We start from the raw sequence: 22977 nt of genomic DNA on the forward strand, positions 1-22977 counted from the left end.
GTGTCAAAACAAAGTTGTTAAAATGGCAAAAAAAAGTAAATAAATAAATAATTTTAATTAATTAATTAATTAATTAATTAATTACCCCAAAAAATATTAAAAAATATAACAAAAAAAATGATTGGAATCGTTTTAACAACAAAAAAATGATTAAATCTTTAAGATTTCTAAAAGTGCTCACAACAAAGTTGTTATACTCTCAAAATAAATAAATAAATAAATTAAATTAAAATAAATAACATAATTAAAATAAATTATAGAATCACCCCCCCAAAAATTATGAAAAATACAAGAAAAATAATTGGAATTGTTGCGACGCTACAGTTTAAACTACAAAAAAAAAAAAAAAAGATTGAACCGTTAAAATTTATAAAAGTGTCAAAACAAGTAACGTAGCTTAAATTCAAACTCAAACATCTGGGAAACAAAGAAAAAAAAAATTACCCCAAAATAACTTCCAAAAAATACAAAGAAATGACTGGAATTTAAACAGAAAAGTGCCCGCACACACACACATAGACACTTTAAAATAACTAAAAAAAGACACAAATTAGGGAAAAAAAAATCAGTCTAAGAAAAGAAGAAAACAAAAAAATAGCTAAACTGACTGAAAGGGTTAAAAAAAAAAAAAAACCCAGAAAATTCCTGGTGTAAATACTATAAAACCCAGACTCTTTACCGGAACGGCTGAATGAATGAAGCCCTGTTGCCAAGCAACCAGGCCTCACAGCTTGTCTCTGATCGTGGAGGTGAAATTACAGAATCAAACCAGCGGGCCGCTTTCCTGGAATCCAGAGAGGCAATCACAGCTTTTATTGGACGCTTTAAAGACAGAACATGTTTCACTCTCTGGAGCTAACGGATGACCTCTGACCTGGGGAGATTCTCGCCGCCTTCTTGTCCACATCTGTGTGTCAGATCCCCCCAGAGGATCATGGGACATTGATCTGCTCAGTGATCTGATCACTGGATGTTGAGGGTTTGTAATCCCTGCTGAATGTCAGCTGATGACGGCGTTCAGCTTCAAGCTACGTAGCTTCTTTAGCTCGTCATCCGACGGCGGGACCGGGTTCCCAGATCGCCCTGAAGACGAGGCGTAGTCCGTGAGGCGTTAAATTCCCCTTTTCAGGCCGAGTGCCCTCAGGCGCGGCGTGTTCAGAGACGCTGGGTCGCTCATCTCAACAAGACGCCGTCCTCAAACTAGTCCATGACCTCCTGAGAGATCTGGATCTACCAGGCCAAAACATGAAGATAATGAAGTGCAAAAAAAAAGATGTAATAGCGGGGGAATTCCAGCAGGGGGCGATGATGCTGGATTCTCATTGGAAGCCATTCAAAAATGATGATTTTCCAGAGAGTAAATAAAGTACTTGAGAATATGTTCTGGTCTCTAGCACTGGTTTCTACAAACACAAATCATCTATTGGCTTGATTTTAGCATCAATGGACCAATCACAGCAAGTCCTCTATCCATGTGATGCGGTCACATGACAGGCTCCACCAATCACATTTACATCTGGTTTACAGTGTTCAAGATGGAGACGTCCTGCTCACATCCTCAAAACGGGACTTCAGAACGTCATGTTAGCTCCACCCATCTTTATATACAGTTTATTGATGACATCATGCCAGCTCCGCCCTTCTTTTATATACAGTCTGTGGAAGACGTCACGTTAGTTCCGCCCATCTTTTATATACAATCTATGGATGATGTCACGTTAGCTCCGCCCATCATTTATCTAGTGATGACGTCATGTTAGCTCCACCCATCTTTTATATACAGTTTATGGATGACATCATGCTAGCTCCACCTATCTTTTATATAGTCTATGGATGACATCCCGTTAGCTCCACCTTTCTTTTATATACAGTCTAGTGATGATGTCATGTTAGCTCCGCCCTTCTTTTACATACAGTCTATGGATGATATCACGTTAGCTCCGCCCATTTTTTATATACAGTCTGTGGATGACGACACGTTAGCCCCGCCCATCTTTTATATAGTTTATGGATGACGTCACGTTAGCCCCGCCCATCTTTTATATACATTCTTTGGATGACATCACGTTAGCTCCACCCATCTTTTATATAGTCTATGGATGACATCACGTTAGCTCCGCCTTTCTTTTATATACAGTCTAGTGATGATGTCATGTTAGCGCCGCCCTTCTTTTACATACAGTCTATGGATGATGTCACGTTAGCTCCGCCCATCATTTATCTAGTGATGATGTCATGTTAGCTCCGCCCATCTTTTATATAGTCTATGGATGACATCACGTTAGCTCCGCCCATCTTTTATGTATTCTATGGATGACGTCACGTTAGCTCCGCCCATCTTTTATATACAGTCTATGGATGATGTCACGTTAGCTCCGCCCATCTTTTATATACGGTCTAGTGATGACGTCATGTTAGCTCCGCCCATCTTTTATATAGTCTATGGATGACATCACGTTAGCTCCGCCCATCTTTTATATAGTCTATCGATGATGTCACGTTAGCTCCGCCCGTTTTTTATATACAGTCTAAGGATGATGCCATGTTAGCCACGCCCATCTTGTATATACAGTGTATGGATGACATCACGTTAGCTCGGCCCATCTTTTATCTACAGACTAGTGATAACACACTAGATAACGCAAAAACTCAAAATCTTATCCACTCTTTACATTGTATGCTGTCTATTTCGTATTTAATCAAGAATTATTGAACATTTTCTTCCATTTCTTCACCAAAACCTTTATTGTGACACTTATATTCCTCCAACTGTCATTTTTTCAGCCAAAAATCCACTTTTCATCCTCCAAAAGTGTCTATTCATTAAATACACTCACTAAATTCAGATACTCAGACAGTGAGCCTGTCCTTTCTGTGACTCCATTCAGAATGGAAACAGAAAAAAAAAAAAAAAAAAAAAACAGTAGAAGAAGAAAGAGCGATGCGGAATCTGGGACAACCTGAAGCGAGTCGTCCTTAATTTACGGAGCCGGACGGATCTTCACAAAATGTGTTTTCCACAGATATTAGAGGAGAATGAAGTGTTACCATCTTTTATTCTCACTGCTTTTCTAAAGCGATGCTCGGCCGGCCGCAGGCGACGCCGTGTTGATCCAGACGTCGCTGTTTATTTGGCTTCTTTCATTTGAGAGAATAAAGGCTCGAAAAGGAAGAAATAGGGGGCAAAATAAAAGCCTACTACATGTACACTGTAAAAAAACCCAGGTTTTTTTATACTTGTTTTGAGAGAAAATGTCTCTGAAATGAAGACAGTTTTACCTTGTTCTATTGGCAGATTTTTTAATGCATTTCAAAGTAAAAGTATCTTAATTTAAGAAAAAAACAATCTGCCAATAGAACAAGTGAAAATTGAAGATAGTTTTATTAATTTCAAAGCAAAAGTATCTTAATTTCCAATAACATCTAAGAGAAAAAGTTTTTTTTTTATTACTTATTTCAAAGTTGAAGTATCCGACTTCAAGAAAACACATCTGCCAATAGAACAAGTGAAAATTTGAGTTTTTTCTATTATTTCAAAGTAAAAGTATCTTAATTTAGGGGGGAAAAAATCTAATAGATCAAGTCAAAATTGTTGATTTATTTATTTATTTCAAAGTAAAAGTATCTCAATTCATGACAAAAATCTGCCAATAGAAGAAATGAAAATGGTAGATTGTTTTTTACTTATTTCAAAGTAAAAGCATCTTAATTTAGAAAAAAAAAATCAAATACAACAAGTAAAAATTGCTGATTTTTTAAAATTATTTCAAAGTAAAAGTATCTTACTTCAAGAAAATAAAATCTGCCAAAAGAACAAGTGAAAATTATACTTTTTTTTTTATTTCAAACTGAAAGTATCTTAATTTAAGAAAAAAAAAATCCACAAATAAAACAAGTGAAAATTGCAGATGTTGATTTCCTTATTTAAAAGTAAAAGTATTTTAAATATAAGGAAAACAATCCACCAATAGAAGAAGTGAAAGCTGTCTTGATTTCAGAGAACTTCTCTTAAAACAAGTCTTTTATTTTGCTGAAATATAATTTTTAAATGAACTTATCTGAAATCCAGTAAAATGAGACATTTTCACTCAAACCCAGTTTAAAAAACTTGCCCAGATTTGCAATTTTTTTTTACAGTGTGGAAGCTTCAATCTACGAGCAGTTCTTTGCTCTCTATGGAGAAACCTCCTCCTCCTCCTCTTCCTCCTCTTCCTCCTCTGGGCCTTATCTGGATCATCGAGGCTCCCGTGGGGCGCCTGATCAGAAAGCAGAGTTCTCTGGATGGCGTGATGAACGCACCGTGGCGAGTCCCGACTGGCTATTAGATCAACGTATGGCCACCGTCCCGAGGGGGGGGGAATCAATTAATCACGTTCTGTTAGGTGAGAGCGATCCACTGGAACAAAGTCTCCCGGCGAGGCGGCTCGGTGTCACGGGACGAATCCTCGCCAGATGTTCACCATCTGTTACCGTGACGACGATAAATCTCCCACAAATCACTGCTGATAAATGATATTACTGCCATTATTAGACCATTACACTGCAAAAAAAAAATCCACATCTGAGAAAGTTTTTAAAACTTGTTTTGAGTGAAAATGTCTCATTTTACTGGATTTAAGATAAATTCACTAAAAATTATATTTCATCTAGATAGAAAGACTTGATTTAAGAGAAGTTTTCTGAAATCAAGACAGTTTTACCTTCTTCTATTGGTGGATTTTTTTTCTCTATTTATTTTGTATTATTAGTCCATGCATAATTCACCCAGGATAAATAAACTGGGAATGTTCAGCAGAATCTGTGGCAGTAGGAAAAATTCTTTTAAAAATCAGCGTTTCAGGACGTCCCTACTATTAATACTAGTGACTCTCGGGAACAGTTTATCTGTTCAGTCTTTATAGTTCAGTTAAATCAGCTGTACTTGGTTATTTGGGTTGTATTGTGCAAATACAAGCTTCTCAATGTGTTGCCGTGGTTACGTATCATCTGAAAGATTTTAATTATAGGAGCCAGATCACGAAAAGTTGACTTTTATAAGCTTTTAGCATTGTTCGTGAGTGAGTATTTTATTAAAAAAAAAACTGCAGTTCATTAGTTCTCTTCAGTTGTGCATATTTGAGTAGGCATCGTAAATCCTCTTATAGTAGCTGGGGCTTTTATTTGTCTCAAGTCTATCTGGAAGCAGGCTTTTAATGGAAGGAGGCATGTATAAGAGAGAGGCTTCTATTTTAAAATGTTCAAAAAGAGCAGAAAGATCTTTTGTGTCAGTTTGAACCCAGTAAAATGTACTGAGCTCATTTATTGAAAACAAGTATCAAACAGTACTAAACCAGTAAAAAAAAAAAAACAGCAGTGCAGTTTAGAGCTGGGGATATATCCCATTAATTCGAATAATTTTATTTTATTTTTTTTAATCGATGTAAAAAAAAAAAAACAACAACATGGAGTTTCATGTTTTCTGTCCCTCCGCCATTTTTTACCGGATGTGTGTAATACACACAGTCACCATACCAGGAGGACTGGCGCTGCAGCACAGACTACTGTCAGCACAGTGCTGTAGCGCTTCACAGAAAATAAGAAAAGGAAAAAAAAAAAAAAGGTTATATCAGGAGGCGGCTTTTGTGAGCTTTCTATGTATCATATGTCTATCTCATGTGGTCATACTATTATTCAGGTTCGGGAGTAACATGAACCGGGCCAGAGGTGCTAAAATAGGTTTTTATTGACTGTAGACGACTTTGGAATTGTTGGGAAATCACAGTACAGCTCTTTTAAAAAGACAATGAGCAGCAACTTTTAATTTGGAAACTATTGAGGGATCAGATTTCAAAATAAAAGTGGGCATATGTGGAGATTTGACAGTTAATTAAAGCTTTTTGTGACTTTTTTTTTTAAACAGTCTCTTTCCTTCCAGACTATAGACACTCTTTCATCTCCGTCTCCCTGTTTTAAAACTCCACACCAGCTTTTTATTGCATCTATTGTTTTTTTTAAATGCTTCAACATAAATGGTTTCTATAATTAACCGCACCCGACAGCCTCAGATCACAGCTCTCCTTACTCCGCTGATACGGCGTCTCTGTAGCTTTTTTTTGCTTCAGACTGCCACAAGAAGAAGAAAAGAAACAGCCAGATGTTTTTTTACTTCAAAGTCTTCGTCAGGTTTATATAAAACCATATCAATGGAAGCGGGTTTAAAAACAAAAATGAGAGGCGAGGAAGAGGCGGATCTCAGCGTTTGCAGACGACACACTCGTCTACGCTTCCTGATCGACGGCTGATTAAAAAGGAAAGACAGAAAGTTCAATGTGGTGATTAATACTGTACTGGCCTGAATATAGGACAATATTTTATTCCAGAAATTGTATTCTCAAAAACGGGGTAGTACTGTAATTGAGGACTAGATTGTTGTTACAAATCCGCGCCGCTAGAGGGAGCAAAAGTACCGGTGACGTACTCATTGTTGTGTTTTCCTTGAATAACTGTACGATTAAAAGTTGTTTTATGAGTAACCTTATTCTTTTTCAACATATTTTTGTTTTCACAAAATGATATTTGAAAAATAGGGGTGCTCTTGTAATCAGAGTGGTCCTATATTCAGGCCATTACGGTAATTCCTCTTTGATTCCTGGATTGTGATTAACATATTTGCCTGAATATGGATGATATTTTATTCTAGAAACTGTTTTATTCTCAAAAATGGGGTGGTACAATAATCTACATTGTCGTTACAGATCCGCGCCGCTAGAGGGAGCCGAAATATCGCTGTCCAGGAAGTGAATGAAGGAAATGGATTGGAATTATGGAGGATCCAAACTGCCATATTCAGAAATTAATACAGAAATATAGAAATGGGTCAATGTGCCAATAAGTCATACTAAATTTAGTTTTCTATGAGAAAACCTATAAAATGTGTCTCGATGGAAACATGGGAAATAATTTCAGCTGAAAGACAGCGCCGAGCATGCTGGGAAAGCTGTAGATTGTTTCACGTCTCAACTGCTGAAAGGCGGCACAAAAAATACAAAACAGTGCCCGGAAGTCAATTCTGCAGGAAATCCATCCAACAAACGAGAGACAAAATGGATTTAAACTTAAATTTTACGCAGACTTAATTATATTTCATCAAGATAGAAAGATGTGATTTAAGAGAAGTTCTCTGGAATCAAGGCAGTTTTACCTTCTTCTATTGGTAGATTGTTTACTGATTTCAAAGTAAAAGTATCTTAATTTAAGAAAAAAATCTGCCAATAGAAAAGGAAAGCATTAATTTTTTTAACTAATTTCAAAGTTTAAGTATCCGAATTTAAGAATTAGCATAGCTGCTATCCCCGCCTTTTCATATAGCTGCTAGCCTCACCATTAGCATAGCTACTAATCCCTCCATTAGCACAGCTTCTATCCCCTCCATTGGCATAAAAGTTGCACCTTGTACTCTGCAACACATTTTTGTCTGTTTGGGAAAATACATCCATTTATTTCAATGGGGGTTCTATGGTCATACATCTATGATTGTAACTCCTGTGGTGATGTAATTTTCCACAACCTGCATAAAATTTGTTTTAACTTAGTCTTTTTAATTATATTTAACTTATTCTCCATAAAAATAATTTAAAACCTGCAAAATTTGACAGTGAATTCATGGACTAGAGCTGTTTTTACGGTTCTAGACGGAATGAGATCTATAACTGAGGAGCGTTGTTGACATTGGTGTTTTGCTTTGACGGCTTGAAAATGAGCTTTTAACACGTTAAATATTGATTTTGCTCTCAGACATCAACGCCGTCTTGTCCTCTGAGGCATTTTCACACAAACACAAAGCAAACTTCTCGATCTCGACCCTTCTAAATCTCATCTCTCGCTGTCGGTTCTTCCCCTGCAGCGATATTGCCGACACAAATCTTCCCCGTGTTCCCAAATATAAATGAAATTGAGTAGTGCTGACTCACCGGGTGACCCTCTGGAGTGAGGTTTATGAGATCATAACAAAAAGAAAAAAGAAAGAAGAAGCTGTTGTTCATTTTGTGAGACTCCGTAAAAAAAAAAAAAAAAAAAATCATAAATGCTTCTGTTGCTACTTCCTGTTTGTGTTTTGTAGAGTTTTTCTGACTTTTCTGAGTGAGAGGAAATGTCTGTCTATTAGTCTTGAAATCATCAGCGTTTGTGTTTTATATTTATTCAGTGAAATGTTGCTCAGTTTAATTTATTCGAGCAAGTTATGTTGTGCTAACTGTTTGCATGTCAATGGGTTTTCCCATAGAGGTTAGCATGAAGCTAGCAGGACTGTTGTGATTTACTGTGTTTTACAGCGTCTCGTCCATGAAGAAAGCAGAATTCAGCCTTTACAGGATGAATCTGACAGTCAGGAGACATTTCTCTGCTCTACACAGTTTATTCCAATGAGAAAGATTCTTCTCTACTCTCTATGCACATATATATGTAACTCTAGGCACCCATATCTATAGCTCTATGCACATAAATCTAAGGAACTACACATATCTCTGGCTCTATGAATATGTCTATGGAGCTATGCACATATATCTATAGCTCTACACATATACCTGTCTCTATGCACATATATGGTTCTATGTCCATGTCCTGCCCTCGCGCTCTGTTGCTAGGCAGGTAGCTAACCAATGTCCAAAAACCACACCACCGCTCCTTTAGTGGTCTTTAATATCAATGAATAAATGGTAAAACTGTAACACACAAACACAAATAGCATCAGAGCTAGGTTACAATAAACAAGCATGCTAGCACTAGCCACTAGCTAATTGCTCATTAGCGTATATGCTAACACTGCAAATAAACACATTTCCAGAAGCACTACCCATACCGAACATTTCAAAACACACAATAACAATTAGTGTAACGTCTGTACATCATATTTTATCAACTCACAGGCTGTGCTGGCCTCAAGATACACAGTATAAGACAAAAAAGTTCAGTTTTTTTCAAACTCTCCATTGGACAGGAAGTGGTGATCGGCGCGACTTCCGGTTTCATTTCAAAATAAAAACGCACCATAAAGAACGCAAACATGTAATTCAAGACAATCAAAATAACCTCATACAGCAGTATATGGGGTGGCTCATAAGGAGCCAGAACAGTCCGTATATCTTTGGCTCTATGCACATATATCTACTGTTTTAAGCACATATATCTGTGGTTCCAAGAACATACATACATATATATATATATATATATATATATATATATATATATATATATATATATATATATATATATATATATATATAGCTCTATGTACATACAGTATCTCGGGAAGTATGCACATATCTCTGGCTCTATGTACATATATTCATAGTTCTATGTACATATGTCTATGGTTCTATGCCCATATAGCTCTCCACACATACGCCTATGGCTCTTTGCACATATGTCTATGTGTATATGCATCTATAACCAAGTCAGCAGAAAAGCATCATTTCTGAGCATTTTTCCACAAAAAGATCCTCCGTTGCCATGGAAATGGACTCCCAAAACAATGAAAACCTTACTGTTTTCCTGGATCAATCAACCAATCAATTATCCCACAGACAAGCATTTCTATTGATTATAGGGACTTTTAGTCAGGCACATCCAGAGACGCCACATTTAACCAATCTAAACACTATAAAGTCAGAATTATGCTAATCAGGAGGCTAATCCCATAATCTCTTTGATCTTGAGCGAGTGGGGAATAAAGAGAGAATATTCAATGTGCTAAAGTGACATAAGACGGTTTAAAAACTGCTCCCCAGGCACCGCTTTTCCTCACTTTCACACCGGGACGTCAAAAAAGCACAGCTGGAGATTTAATGAGGCTCTGCGTCCATCAGGGGAAAACAAGGAATTATGGGTGATTACGGCCTCATTACCATATATCGTGATTGGAGGTGAGCTGGAGGACTGATGGCCGCCTCCTGTGGAGTGACTTAATTAACCACAGAAGAAGAGTCTGCATAGAGAGACGTGTTCAACAAGCGGCACCACAGTGGTTTTTGAAAGTGGCTCGAAAGGTGGAAGTTTTACGAAATGCAGAGACTCGGTCGGTGTGGATAGATGGGAAAACACAACTTTTTGAAAATGCTTCGACTCCAGAGGAACATGAGCAAGCACAACTTTTCGAAAACACTCCAACTCTGTAGAAACATGGAAAAACACAACTTTTTGAAAATTCTTAGATTCCAGAGAAACATGGGAAAACAAAACTTTTTGAAAATTCTTAGATTCCAGAGAAACATGGGAAAACAAAACTTTTTGAAAATTCTCAGATTCTAGAGAAACATAGGAAACAACTTTTCAAAAGCTGTGACTCCACAGAAACATGAGCAAGCACAACTTTTCAAAAGCATTCCAACTCTGTAGAATCATGGGAAAACTCAACTTTTAGAAAATGCTTTGATTCCAGAAAAACATGAGAAACCACAACTTTTTGAAAACGCTGCAACTTCATCTCCATGGAATCAGAGAATATACAACTTTTTGAAAATGCTCTCACTCTGTCTCCATAGCAACATGGAAAAACAACTTTTCGAAAACACTGACTCTGTCTCCAATGAAACATTGGAAAACAACTTTTGGAAAAAAGCGCTGACTCTGTGGAAAAATGGGCAAAAATGCAACTTTGTGAAAACACTTTGACTCCATCTTCATGGAAACATGGGAAAACTTTTTGAAAATGCTTTGACTCTGTCTCAGTGTTAACATGGCAGCACTTTTTCAAAAAGCTCCCACTCCATTAGAAAATGGAGTAAATCTGAACTTTCTGAAAATGCTCAATGTTTTGTTTTCATGACAAAACAAACAAACCAACATGTTCACGACATTGTTTCTGAAAGATGGGCGGAGCTAACGTGACATCATATATAGACTGTATATAAAAGATAGGCGGAGCTAACGTGACATCATCCATAGACTGTATATAAAAGATGGGCGGAGCTAACGTGATGTCATACATAAACTGTATATAAAAGATGGGCGGAGCTAACGTGACATCATCATAGACTATATAAAAGATGGGCGGAGCTAACGTGACATCATCCATAGACTGTATATAAAAGATGGGCGGAGCTAACGTGACATCATCATAGACTATATAAAAGATGGGCGGAGCTAACGTGACATCATCCATAGACTGTATATAAAAGATGGGCGGAGCTAACGTGATGTCATACATAAACTGTATATAAAAGATGGGCGGAGCTAATGTGACATCATCATACTATATAAAAGATGTGCGGAGCTAACGTGACATCATCACTGGACTGTTTAATATGTTGATTTACACTCATAAAATCAGCACTTTCGAATGGGATCCAATGGGATGCCAGCATCATCGCCCCCTGCTGGAATACCCCTGCTATTACAGCCTTTCTTTTCTTTTCCTCTCAGGAGCTGTGGAGCCGCCGCTGTGCCAGATGAAGGCAGGACTCCTGCCGGGAGCCTCAAACACCGTCTCCCACTGAAACGCCATAATTTCAGGGTGGCGGCAGTTTGAGAAGTTTTTCAAAAACAGCGCTTCCATCTATTGATCCGTCCTCAAGGCTGCTTTTTTTTTTTTACTTTAAGCTGAAAGATCTCAGCAGAACACAATGTGGAGGAGAGGATAAATGGTGAAAAATATCAAAGGAAAAATTGATTTTTTTATAATTTCTAAAAAGTGGCACCTGGGTGTGAGCAATTTGGCCTCAAAGTCAAACTGTCAGGGTGGACAAACTGATTTACCACAAGTTTTCTTGAGGTTTCTATGTGCTAAAGTAGCATTCATGTTGAAATTGTTTAGTTTTTGCAAAAATGAAGATATTGTAAAACACAACTTTGTTGAAAATGCTGTCACACCGTACAAATATGGGAAAACATTTTTTTAAAAAATGCTCTGACTCTGTAGACTCAAGGGAAAACAACTTTTTTTTGAAAAAGCTCTGACTCTGTTGCCATAGAAACATGGAATACACAACTTTTTGAAACTTAGAAAAAATAGGTGGGGGGCATTTATAACTATAATCCATTGAGTTATAGCGTAGAATACACACACACACACACACACACACACACACACACACACACACACACACACACACTATGTAACACAACTACACACAATGGATACAATTATATTGAAACACACACACCTGCTACGATTGCACATACACGCCCGTGTGCACACACACAATTCCATACACAATAAACAATTATACACACACACACACACACACACACACACACACACACACACACACACACACATATACACACCTACAATCACCCACATGCGCACACACAGACACATATACAGCCGGATACACACACATACTCATGAAAATATTCGCACACATGCAAACACACACACACACACACACTTCTGACACAATGACAAATACACACACACTCACTCTGGAAAAGTTAAATTAATCTGTATGTGTGTGTGTGTGTGTGTGTGTGTGTGTGTGTGTGTGTGTGTGTGTGTGTGTGTGTGTGCGCGCCCCCCCCTCCACCCTGACGTCCTCCTCCGTCCTTAATTCCCCGCCAAGCACCGCACGCCATCCACGCCGCGTCCCGTCCTGCGAGCGTGCACGACGCTCATGCACGAGGCTCATCCTCGTCTCCCTCAACCATCAGCCCGGGACGCCACGGGGAAGTGACACAATAGGGACACACACACGCACACGCACACACACACACACCATGCTTCCCGGCCTCAGATGTGGCCCAGTCACCCAGTTCATTGCTCCAGAGACTCTTGTTTTGAAAATCTGCTCATTTCGGGGCACACTCTGGTAGTCCTACATTTCAAATTAAGCCAGTACATTTTTTTTTTTTCGAAATCTCATATTTTTCATTTACTTTCTGAAGTAATTTTGAGCCACATTTGTGTTTTTTACATCCTTTTTTAAGCATCTCTTTGGTTTTTGGATTTCATTTTTATTGCTTTATGAGTCTGTTTTCACATTTTATTCTATTTCCTTCTGCATCTTCACACTGCGCCAAATATGCTGTTTGAATAAGTTTTTTCCAAATGTATTAAACTTTTCATGAACGGCCCCTCGCTGCCTCTCATACTGGATTCTTCACCCAAAAGAAAAACAAAAAATACATAAAAACTGAGAAACAAACAGCCGGGCTGGAAACTAATGGCCAATTAATAAAGAATATGTGAAATCGGCTGAGAACAACAGAGTGTTTCCACAGCCGGCAGCGTGTAAACACACACACACAGACACACACACACACACAGACACACACACACACACTGGAGCACAGCAAGCCGAGGCGAGGCGAGACAGAAAATCTCATTCCCAGCAGGTTATTTGGCCGCCCGCTCGTTTCAGATATCCCAGAAAAAAAACACAAATAATCCGTATGAACGATGTGGAGATAAGCTCCCACACACACACACACACACACACACACACACACACACACACACGCACACGCACACATACACGGACTGACTCCTTCCCACCCCAGCAGAGGGAATCTGAGTCTTAATAAAGCCTGAGAATTCAGGAGTCCAGAGTAGGAGAGGAGAGGAAGGTAATGCTGCGAACAGAGGCACACTGCTAATTAGAAGAGGCTTTTATTTTGGAAATCACTCTTTTCAGAAGTGGAACGATTCACATGGAAACCACACTTTATCTTTGACGTGAAGGGATAATATGTGGATCAACTTTTTTTTTTTTTTTTTTCAGCTGCAAAAGCTCAATATGCAAATTGGATTTAAAGGTGAATTGACAATGCAGTGTTTGAGCATTAGGTGGCAGCAGAGAGTCATTTTCACATAGATGTTGGATGCAGAAGGTTGATGGTTGCATATTACATGAGAATCAACACTGTTAATGGTTTAAATAGGCTAAAAAATACATAAATGAATAAATGATGTTGTCACATGTAAGGTGCGTGGGCCAACATTGGGCCACAAGAGGCTCCAATCCGGGCCACCAAAGAAACTTGAAAGATTTTTTGAAAAATTTATGAAATTTAGTGGTTCCAATAAAACACTCAAGACCCGAGTTGAGATATTGGTGATGCTAAAATGAAATCTAGCTACCTGGCTACTATCAAACTAGCCTCAAATTCAAGTTGAGCGGGTGTAAAAACAATCAAAATGCAACAGTTTTGTTGATATTTCACTGCATTTTGCAGAATTATGTTGAAATTATAGTCATTTTAAGGTGGTGATGGTTAAAAATACAGACAATGTCATCATCTGCATATAGAAAAACTTTACATGTATTATTATTATTATTATTACTATTATTATTATTATTATTATTATTATAGACTTTACCATTCCATATATTATTATAGTTACTTTTCTATTATTTTAATTTTTTATTGTATTTTTATTTTTATTTATTTATTTTTCTTAGATATTGGGCAGTATCTGGCTAGTTTTCTTGAATCCCCATAGTTTCCTGGAACAAATTCTGATAATCCCCTCTCTAAAATTGAAAACTGCTGCCTTAATACAGGTATTTCCCGCAATTAAACTTATAAAAGCATAAAAAAAATCTCCTTCCTGGCTCCCACGTGGTGCAGCTGGGTTGTATTTCCCGAAATCTGAGGCAGTGGAGCAATGCGAAACACCTGGAGCTGCAGGAAGCAAAACAAACCCGAAATGAGAAATGAGAGCGGAGCAGCTCCCCGAAGGCTCTCCGACTGGAGATGCAGGAAATCTGAAACGCTGCCGTCATGGCGGCAAGTCAGAACAAAAATAGAGCGGCGGTGAAGGACGGACAGAACGTGGCAGAAAGAATCAGAGTGAGAGAAAACAGACCAATGAGGTGGGAGGATTTGGACCGAGTCTCCAGGAGGACAGTGAACGCACCGTCATGTTCCAGGAACCACCCTGAGATTCATAATCTGCCTCATTCTGATCCAACAAAAGTCATTTTATGATCTCAGCAATGCAGCCTGGTTGAACTGAAGAGTTTGGTTTAAAGAGTTTGTTCCAGAAAACTATGGAGGATTAAAAAAAATAAAGACTGGGCCACATACAACCCATTATGTAATAATAATAATAATAATAATAATAACAAAGTAAAATAAAATTGAATAAAATAATATAAAAAAAATTAAGTTTTCCTCTATGCAGATGATGACATTGTCTATAGTTTTAATCTGGAAAGGACATTTTTCATATTTTTATTTTTAGTATACTCTGGGAAACACCTGTATTAAAGAAGTAGTTCTCAATTTTAGAGAAACAGTCAGCAGAATTTTTTGCCGGAATAAACAAAATTGTACAATAGCGCTAAATTAAAAAAACTCCATACGTCCAACCATCTTCCACCGCTTATCCAGGGCCGGGTCGTGAGGGCAGCAGTCTCAGCAGGGATGTCCAGACTTCCCCATCCCCAGACACTTCCTCCAGCTCTTCCGGGAGGATCCCAAGGCGTTCCCAGGCCAGCTGAGAGACGTAGTCATTCCAGCGTGTCCTGGGTCTTCCCCGGGGTTTACTCCCAGTGGGACATGCCCGGACAACCTCCCCAGGGAGGCATCCAGGAGGCATCCTAAAAAGGTGCCCAAGTCACCTCAGCTGGCCCCTCTCGATGTGGAGAAGCGGCTCTACTCCGAGCTCCTCCCTGGTGACTGAGCTCCTCACCATATCTCTAAGGGAGCGCCCAGCCACCCTACGGAGGAGGCTCATTTCAGCCGCTTGTATCCGGGATCTTGTCCTTTCGGTCATGACCCAAAGCTCATGACCACAGGTGTGGGTGGGAACATAGATTGACCGGTAAATCGAGAGCTTTTCCTTTCGGCTCAGCTCCTTCTTCAGCACAACAGGGCCATACAATACAATACAATGACCACATCACTGCAGCTGCTGCACCGATCCGCCTGTCAATCTCACGCTCCATCTGTCCCCCACTCGAGAACAAAACCCCAAGATACTTAAACTCCTCCACTTGAGCCAGAGTCTCTCCACCAACCTGGAGTGGACAATCCACCTTCTTCCGATTGAGGACCATGGCCACGGATTTGGAGGTGCTGATCCTCATCCCTGTCGCTTCACACTCAGCTGCGAACCGCCCCAGTGCATGCTGTAGGTTCAGGTTCGATGAAGCCAACAGGACAACATCATCTGCAAAAAGCAGAGATGAAATCCTGTGGTCCCCGAACTGGACCTCGCCGGCCCCTGGCTGCACGTAGAAATTCTGTCCATAAAGATTATGAACAGAACCGGTGACAAAGGGCAGCCCCGCCGGAGTCCAACATGCACTGGGAACAGGTCCGACTTACTGCCGGCAATGTGGACCAGACTCCTACTCCGGTCATACAGAGAACGGACGGCCCTTAACAAGGGGCCCCGGACTCCGTATCCTCGGAGCACCCCCCACAAGGAACCGCGAGGGAATGCCTTCTCCAAGTCCAGAAAACGCTTGAACTGGTTGGGTGAACTCTCGCGAACCCTCGAGCACCCTATGGAGGGTGTAGAGCTGGTCCATTGTTCCATGACCAGGACAAAAACTGCATTGTTCCTCCTGAATCCGAGGTTCAACTATCAGTCGAATCCGCCTCTCCAGTACCCTGGAATAGACTTTCCCAGGGAGGCTGAGGAGTGTGATCCCCCTGTAGTTGGAGCACATCCTCCGGTCCCCCTTTTTAAACAGGGGGACCACCACCCCAGTCTGCCAATCCAGAGGCACTGTCCCCGACTGCCACGCGATGTTACAGAGACGTGTCAACCAAGACAGTCCTGCTCATCCAGAGACTTAAGGTACTCAGGGTGAATCTCGTCAACCCCCGGTGCCTTGCCACCGAGGAGCTTACCAACCACCTCGGTGACTTCGGCTTGAGTGATGGACGAGTCGACCTCTGAGACCTCAGCCTCTGCTTCCTCCACAGAAGACGTGGCGACGGGATTGAGGAGGTCCGCGAAGCTTTCCTTCCACCGTCCAACAATATCCCCAGTTGAGGTCAGCAGCTCCCCACCTCTACTGTAAACAGTGTTAGTGGAGACCTGCTTTCCCCTCCTGAGGCGCCGGACGGTTTGCCAGAATTTCTTCAAGGCCGACCGATAGTCCTCCTCCATGGCCTCCCCAAACTCCTCCCAGACCCGAGTTTTTGCCTCCACAACCACTTGGGCTGCAGTTCGCTTGGCCTGTTGGTACCAGCTGCTTCTGGAGTCCCATGAGCCAACAAGGCTCGATAGGACTCCTTCTTCAGCTGGACAGCAGCCCTTACTTCCGGTGTCCACCGGGGGTTGCTGCCACGACAGGCACCAGAGACCTTACGACCACAGCTCCGGGTAGCTGCTTCGACAATGGAGGTGGAGAACATGGTCCACTCGGACTCAATGTCCCCAGCCTCCCTAATAATAATAACAATAACAATAACAATAATAATAATAATAATAATAATAATAATAATAATAATAATAAATTAAAAAATGTTCTATATGCAGATGATAACAGTGTCCATATTTTTAACCATCACCAGCATAAAATGGAAAAAAATTTCAAAATAATGCTGCAAAATGCAGTAAAATATCAACATAAAAGTGTTGCATCATGGGTGTTTTCACACCCTGACAGCATGAATTTCAGGCTCATCCACTTTCCTTGAAGAAACCTTTTTGGGTTATTCCTCTGATTCAGACTAAGCTCTGTAAACCCAGGACCTGTTTCTGTTTTTGTTTTTTTCTTAAAAATCCCTGCAGATCTTATCAGTTTCTGCAGATATTCTGAGATGAAGTCGTCTCAGACGGAGCCAAACTCCGTCCTCCTACATCAGAACAAAAGGTGAAGCGGCAGAAACCCACAGTTGCTTTGATTGACTGATTCTTTATTTTTCTCTTCTTCCTGTTCTCACACGTCTTCACAGTTTTTAAAATCAATCATTCCTTTACTTTTCTGGGATCATTTAAGCCCTGAAATATGTTGAGGTTCCATTATTTCTCTGTTGACAGACTCCACCAACTCTTACTGTCCTGAAATGTGAGGAAAAACTTGGACTTGAAGCAAAATCTTCATTTTTTTCTTCCATATTTTTCACCATCATGTTGGGATTAAACTCATTTTTGATAATAATGTGTGAAAATACAGGTTTTTAACTAGTGCTGTCAATCGATTACAAAAAACCAACTAATTAAGCGCAACTCTGACCATAGTTAATCGTGATTAATCGTACAATTTGTGAATTTTTAATCAGCACAGAAAATCCCTTTAAAAAAATGGTCACAAGAAGAGATTTCAAACATTTGCAAGTTTGAAATGGAGAATCTAATCCTCATAATGCAAAAACAATGTCCCATCATGCACCTGTACTGCACAGTGATGAAAAAACAATGTCCCATATCACACCTGGACTGTACAGGGACAAAAAAAAAAAAAAAAAAAAAAAAAAAAAAAAAACAATGTCCCAGAATGCACCTGGACTGTACAGGGATGAAAAAAAAAACAGTCTCCCATAAGGCACCTGGACTGTACAGGGATGAAAAAAAAAACAGTCTCCCATAAGGCACCTGGACTGTACAGGGATGAAAAAACAATGTCCCATAATGCACCTGTGCTGCACAGTGATGAAATAACAATGTCCCATAATGCACCTGTGATGAAAAAACAATGTCCCATTGACTGTAAAATGACTTTTCTCTATCATTTCTTTTCTTTGAGACAATTTTTAACGCTAACCTCAATTCTGCGATTAATCGCAATTTTGAAAAATTAATCATAGACAGGCCTCCATGAATCATTGGCAATTAATGCGATTAAAACCAACAGCACTCCAAAGGAAGCTCTGAAATGTGAATTTCCAGCCTGTCCATAGACAGAAAGCAAAGCAGCCCCATATCATGATGTTGCCTCCACCATGCTTTAAAGCTCTTTGAGGGAACATACATAGAAATACTGATAAACTGATTCTATATTTCAGTTTCATTCAGTCAAATAAACCCTTCCCTCTCTTATTTTTCCCCTCTCAGTCATGATGTCCTGCTTGGTTTAATCTTTGAGTTCCACGCTCACGGATAAATTGTTGAGATTACAGTCATTTTCGATACTAATTATTCTGATTTGGAAAAAAATATTGACTTTTTCAAGAAGCAATTTCACCACTTGGGATGAAGCGGAGCCCCAGAATGTGTTTGACACACCTCATTTAACCCGAAAATTAATGTCATCTCCACTAACACGGGGGTTTAACACCTTTAGATAAAGAAAAAAAAAAGTCAATTATTTGTACGATGATTAGAAAACTCAGAATTTATGATATTTAATATCATTGAAATTGTATTTATAGTAATTTTTTGCTTGATTTTATTGTGAAAATACAGATATTCTATTATCAGCATAGAGAAAAACATCAAATTCAAAGGTTATTATGGTGCAATCGCATCAATCCGGCCCACTTAGGATGAAATTAGCCTGAATGAAGCCCTCTGGTCTGAAGGGTTCTATACTGATAGATCTATAATAGAAAGTCTCTTCCTGATCAGCCACTCCAATCCCTCCACTCTAAGGTATTTTTTTCCCCCAGATGGCCGAGCTCCTCGTGGTTCTGAAGCACGGCTGATGAGGCCTAAATGCAAGTTTCTGCCTCATGATTGCCTGAATAAACACTACAATCTATAACAAGCTTTATTTATAAAGATGAGGAGGGGGAAAAAAATATGCTGCAATCCACTAAGAATCATTAAAAAAAACCCGGAGATTTCCTGGGATCGGCGGCTTGCTAACGTGAACATTTATGACTCACTGCAGCCGGTCGGCAAAACGGGAACGATCGGATGTTTCTGAGGCAAAACAAAAGCTCACGTCTGGGAAAAAGATGTGAGTCATGGAGAAGCAGCACAAACCTGTATGATGTGATGGATTATTTATGGAGTTTGAGGATGTTTAAAGTGAAATTAATGTGAGGATTTATGAGGATGGATCCTCTGTTTATTAGCGGCATTGTTAACCCTTGAGAAGATATAAAAAAAAAAAAAAAAAAAACAAGAAAGCAGCCTTGTCTGAGTGCATTTCTGCAGAGTGTGTTCACAGCGTTTCGCTCTCCGTCACACTGTTTCCTGCTCTGGACAGAGCGTGTTTCCTCGCCTTATTTTCCAAAAGCTGACAAACAGATTCTGCTTCTCTCAGCAGATGCTGGAGTTTTTAAAGTTCATCCATTTTATCTGAGAGTGATCCACCATCATCCTCGGGAAGATGTGGCTCAGAGATACAAGAGAGGGGGATTAGAAGAGGGTGTATGCAGTGCTGAGAGGAAAATAAGTGGGTATACGCTGTTATGGTCCTTAATGATCAGGAATGTGCATTACTGAGTCAGAACCATGGATAGCTACAGACACGCAAGTCTTCAGAACCACAGACAGCTCCCAGTTCATGAGTGATTCAGCACCATGGACAGGTCCAGATATATGAGCCTCCAGAACCATGGAGAGCTCCAGATACATATGGCTGCAGAACCACGGACAGCTCCCAGTTCATGAGCAATTCAGAACCATGGACAGCGCCAGACACACAAGCCACAAGAACCACGAAACAAACCAGAATCACATCAGAGACACAGTGAGACGGGTTATTTTTAGCCAGCTGATGATGAGTTGTTGTAGAAGGGATGTTATAGTGAGACATGATCTAATTCAGCACCATGGACAGGTCCAGGCACATGATCCGGACAGCTCCAGGTAGGTGAGTCTAAAGAAGGATGTACAGCTCCAGACACACAAGCCTCCAGAAGCACAGACCGCAGCAGACATGTGACTCCAGAACCACAGACATGCAGACCGTGCTGAGACGGGCTAGTTAACCCCGGTTGACGAAGAGTTGTTATAGTAATGTTATTTTGGGACATGTTGCATTCAGCACCACGGACAGATCCAGGCATGAGAATCTTGAAAACCATGGACAGTTCCGGGTAGATGAGGTGTTCAGAACCACTGACATATCAAGACACCCAGTCCTATCAGGATCACGGACAGCTCCAGAAACCCAATAATGCCGAAACACATGCAGGTTCAGAAAAATGAGCCTTCAGCACCACGGACAGCTCCACACACATGGATCCAGAACAACTGACATGTCCAGACACCAAGACCTCCAGAACCATGGACAGCTCCAAACACTCAATCCTCCAGAACCACAGACAGCTCCAGACCCTTGAATCCAGAATCACTGACATGTCTAGACACTCGATCCTCAAGAACTACGAACAGTTCCAGGAAAATGAGGTATTCAGAACCACTGATATATCCAGACACCCAGTCCTCCAGAACCACGGACAGATCCAGACATACAAGACTCCAGAACAGCAGACAAGTCCAGTTTGCCAGAACCATGGGCAGCTCCAGAGACATGAATCCATAACCACTGACATGTCCAGACAGTCAATACTCAAGAAACCCAGACAGCTCCAGACATGTGAATCCAGAACACCAGACAGCTCCAGACAGTCAATACTCCAGAAAAACTGACATGTCCGGTCTTCTACAACCGGCGGACAGATCCAGACATGCAAGACTCCAGAACAACAGACAAGTCCAGTTTCCCAGAACCATGGACAGCTCCGGAGACACGAATCCAGAAACACTGACATGTCCAGTCAATACTCCAGAACCACAGACAGCACCAGACATGCAAATCCAAAACCACATACAGTTCCAGACACACAAAACTCCAGAACAACTGACATGTCCAGTCCTCCACAACCACAGACAGCTCCAGACATATCAATCCAGAACAACTGACATGTTGAAATACTCAGTCCTCCAGGACCATGGACGGCTCCAGACACCCAAGACTTCAGAACAACTGACAAGTCCAGTCCTCCAGCACCACGGACAGCTCCAGACACCCAATCCTACAGAACTGTGAGCAGGTCCAGACAAATGAGCCTCCAGCACCACGGACAGCTCCGGGAGCCTCCAGCACCACGGACAGCTCCGGGAGGCTCCAGCACCACGGACAGCTCCAGGAACCTTCAGCACCACGGACAGCTCCAGGAGGCTCCAGCACCACGGACAGCTCCAGCGCCTCTTACCTCCGATGTCCGGCCGCAGCGTCTTGTCGTACTCCCTCAGGAGGTTGTTGAGGATGCGCGTGGCGTCCGCCTGGTGCGTCTTGGGCGCCAGCCGCTGGCTGCCGTGCGCGTCGTGGAGATCTTCCTCGTCGTTGCCATAATCCAGCAGGTCGGAGCTGCGAGGAGGACCGAGGACAAATGATCACAAACTTTCACCAGCAGTTTCTACAAAAGCTTCACATCCCGATCAGACTGAGGATTTAGGTGTGTGTGTATGTGTGTGTGTGTGCAAAGGGGGGAAACCCTAAGACAAAAAAAAAAAAAAAAAAAAAGAGGAAAACAGCTTGTGCACACACGCTGCGTAAATGTCACTTCCACCCCCCCAACTTTTAACGTCCCTTGGTGATAATGGAGAAAAAAATAATGCGTAAATGAGGTTGTTTTTTGGGGGGGAATCGGACTCACCGAGCACCTGGCGCGAGCACAAGAACGACGGAGAGGACGGCCACGAACTTGATTGTCATTTTTTTACCCCCCTCCGTGCGCGCGGATCGCCTCCGGTGGCGGGAGCCGTGTCGCCTGTACAGTAAGAGGTGCGTTAAAGAAAAAGAAAGAAAAAAAAAGGAAAAGGGAAAAAAAAAAACAACCATCAATCCGAGCTCCGAACTTCCTCATCCGCCCACGCACACACGCACACACGCACACACAAACACACACACACACACACACACACACACACACACACACACACACACACACACACACACACACACATGCATACATACACACACACTTTCCCCCGCTGCGTGGCCACACGAGCAGCGGGAGCAGCATTAACGGCGTGTGTGTGTGTGTGTGTGTGTGTGGTGGTGGTGGTCTCCTCCACCCCCCCCCCCCCCCCCCCAATCCTCCCACACCTCCACCCACCTGCTACCTTCACAGTCCTCCTCCTCCTCACGCGGAGAGGAGGGGGCGCCGCGCGACGATCAATCAGGCTGATGTGGTCCGGAT

The 22977-nt window shown here is 41.1% G+C and overlaps 1 protein-coding gene across 1 annotated transcript in view; it reads right to left on the bottom strand.

The window, feature by feature from the left end:
* Positions 1-22490, bottom strand: part of LOC115383601 (gamma-aminobutyric acid receptor subunit gamma-3-like) — a 75241-nt gene extending 52751 nt beyond the window's left edge. The window contains exons 1-2 of the mRNA XM_030085734.1: positions 22432-22490; positions 21988-22142 (exon numbers count right to left, since the gene is read on the bottom strand). Coding sequence (XP_029941594.1) covers positions 21988-22142; positions 22432-22490 — 214 coding nt within the window. The remainder of the gene's footprint in view (positions 1-21987; positions 22143-22431) is intronic.
* Between the last annotated feature and the right edge of the window lie 487 nt (positions 22491-22977).

Source organism: Salarias fasciatus (genome assembly GCF_902148845.1).
Source record: "Salarias fasciatus chromosome 23 unlocalized genomic scaffold, fSalaFa1.1 super_scaffold_20, whole genome shotgun sequence".
Lineage (NCBI taxonomy): Eukaryota > Metazoa > Chordata > Actinopteri > Blenniiformes > Blenniidae > Salarias > Salarias fasciatus.